Raw genomic sequence first — 2,846 nt, forward strand, 5'->3', positions numbered from 1 at the left:
ATTCTCTTATTATATATATTAATTTTGAAAATCATAAATTTTAGCTCTTTTTTTCTCTGTCGTCATAGGGTTAGGATTTAGAATTTTCAATAAATAAATAAATATATAATAAGGATATTTTTGTTATTTTTTATAATAGAGATATTGTAGTTATTTTTTATAAAAAAAATATTAATTTAGATTGGTTCAAAATTTATTTTAGTAGTTTTTCGACTAAATTGATTTCCCTAGTCTAATTTTAATAAAAATAACACAGTTTAATTGGTTATATGTGTTAAATTTTAATTATTAAAAATTATTTTTAAAAAAGACGTTTTTGACATCTTTATTTGGGTAGCTCCATTCTTTGTTTTAAGAGTAAAACTTCTTTTCAATTTCTTTCGTTTTTTTTAATTTAGACAATTGTACTTTAATAATTAAAAAATAATAATTTATTTTTTTTATCTTTTTTTTGTTTAATTATTCTGTTGGTTTCTATAGTTTCACTAAAATTTTTAATTAAGTCTCTATACTTTTTTCTTTTCAATTAGATCCGCTACAACAAATCCGACAGATAGCGGCGGTTTTGAACCCCCGCAAAACATATCACGACGGTTTTACAAAATGCCGGAAGATGGGGTGCGGCAAAACGGATAACAGCGGTTTTCTTCAACCGCTGAAATAACCGCCGCGAAATGAAACTTGGATTTTGCGGCGGTTATTACCCGCCGCAGTATGTGGATGGTAACTTTTATTTTTCAATTTGCGGCAGTTTATAACCGCCGCTAAATGTTAGTGTTTTGAAAACGGCGCTGTTTTGTGGCGGTTGATAACCGCAGCTAAATATCACAAAAATAGACAATATTACCGTTTTGCACCGCTAAATTCGAATTTCCCATTAAAATTTTAGGTTTTCTATTATTTTGCCTCTTTTGAAAAAATATGTTTATTAATCTTAAATTTTTTTCTTTTCAATTAATTTAAAGAAATTGCAACCAAGTAAAACAGCTCAATTAACATAACAAACCAAATTAAATATATACAAACATAACATATATAATGAAATTGTCATAACATCATCCAAAATAAAGTATGAATGCTTAAGTTGAAGAAAATAAGCATAAAGCACTAAACCAACTTAAATGCATAAGTATCTAAGAACATTGATTGAAATTCAAAATTTTTGTTGCGGGTCGTGATTGGCAGATGAAGATGGCCCTGCGCTTGACGAGTCCGGTGTACCGCCCAAAAAAGCCAACTCTGTGGCAACCTCAGCTGGCAAATTGCCTCCTTGCTGTTGGACTAGATATCCCAAGATCTTATGTATCGACTGTCTCTTCGCCTGCTCTTCTTCTAGCTTAGCCGTCAATTCCGCAATCCTCCTCTCGTACTCTTCATTGGGCCCTGCAGAACTCGACGGTTGTCCAGCAACGTTACCAAAGACTTGGGTGGGACATGGTCCAGCACTTAGGGCATGAACTCGTCCTGGGTGCTCCTTTCCGAGAACTTGTGCTAGCGAATCATTTTGTGAAAGGTGCCTAGAGGATCCATCCTGCCTCTCAATATTCAAAATTGCTTCCTACAAATATTAAACACATTGGAAAGGCATGAGTTAACAGTAGCACGATATATACGGTAAGCTAAGTTGCTTGAAATTTTTAAACATGACTCACACTAACAACATGCGCATCGAGATGGATATACGAGCCATCTTTTTTCTTGTGAGTCATGATAAACAACTCTCCTCTACCAACGCGCCTTCCTTGCTCTTTCTCCTACATCGTTGATATTGACATAATTTAGTAAACAATAACAACATACTCAGGAAGATTAATCAAAATCTTAATAAATAATGATGACTTCTGACTTAATGTAAATGAGAAAGATAGATGTTGATTATAAAATGTAAGAGGAATAATATGTATACACATGTATATTTTTGTGGAAATAATAAAATATACCAAGGCTTACCATTGTTTCTTCCTTCTGGCGATAGTCAATGAACTTTTTCCATTCATTTTCTTCTATTCCTTTCGGGCAATGCTTAAGATTTTTCTCATAAATCCTTATTTCTTTGTAACACCTATGATACAAGTGGTGCCTTGTATCCTTCCAGTTCTTTCCTATCCTCTTCATAATATCGCGCTTTATTTTTCCTCTGGCATCGTCCTCATAATGAAAGACTCGCTGCAATTAGTTGAAGAAATGCTACAACCATTACAGAATAATTTAAATTGTTAAAGTATGACACTCAAATCCAGTACAAGCAGTCCCAATTACGTATAAATGAGAATTGCTTAAATAATGATGTGAAAAACAAAATACAAAAATTTTACAAACCATATAATTTACCCATGCAAAAGCCCTTACAAAAAAAAATCAAATACTAAAATTGCTTAAATTGTTGAAACTTAAAGTTGTACCTTAATCATGTCGTAAGCATGTTCCTTCTTAGCTTTGTTCACATGCTTTCAACTTTCTACAGATATGGGGAATTGGGAATAATCCGCACCCAAACTTTCTAAGAAACCACTGAATAATCCAGCTGTCTGACCAATCGATTGCAGCTCTTTCTTAAATGGGAGTACTATCTTTGTATTGGAAAGGAGCGCTATAGCCTTCCTCATGCTCAGCCTAGAAGCTTTTCTCACGCCGTCCTCTAAGAAGTGTATGGAAAACAAAATTACTATCTAATCATTGCAAAAAAGGAAAATAGAAGTAAAGGACTTTAAAGATAACTGTTTATGAAATTAGGATGAAAAAAAGTTTACCGATAACAGTAACTTCTCAGAAATCTGTATCTCTGTGTTTTCCGTCTTGGGCAGCAAACAAGTCATCGATGTGGTCATCAAACGACGGAACTTCAT

The 2,846-nt window shown here is 33.2% G+C and overlaps 1 protein-coding gene across 1 annotated transcript; it reads right to left on the reverse strand.

Moving 5' to 3' along the window:
* On the reverse strand, positions 1,154 to 2,606 carry LOC107607690. The gene is made up of 4 exons (XM_016309614.1): positions 2,463 to 2,606; positions 1,951 to 2,166; positions 1,653 to 1,754; positions 1,154 to 1,558 (listed from the first exon to the last, which is right to left on the reverse strand). The coding sequence occupies exons 1-4, from the start codon at positions 2,604 to 2,606 to the stop codon at positions 1,154 to 1,156; spliced, it is 867 nt and encodes a 288-aa protein (XP_016165100.1).

Source organism: Arachis ipaensis, chromosome B07, assembly GCF_000816755.2.
Source record: "Arachis ipaensis cultivar K30076 chromosome B07, Araip1.1, whole genome shotgun sequence".
Lineage (NCBI taxonomy): Eukaryota > Viridiplantae > Streptophyta > Magnoliopsida > Fabales > Fabaceae > Arachis > Arachis ipaensis.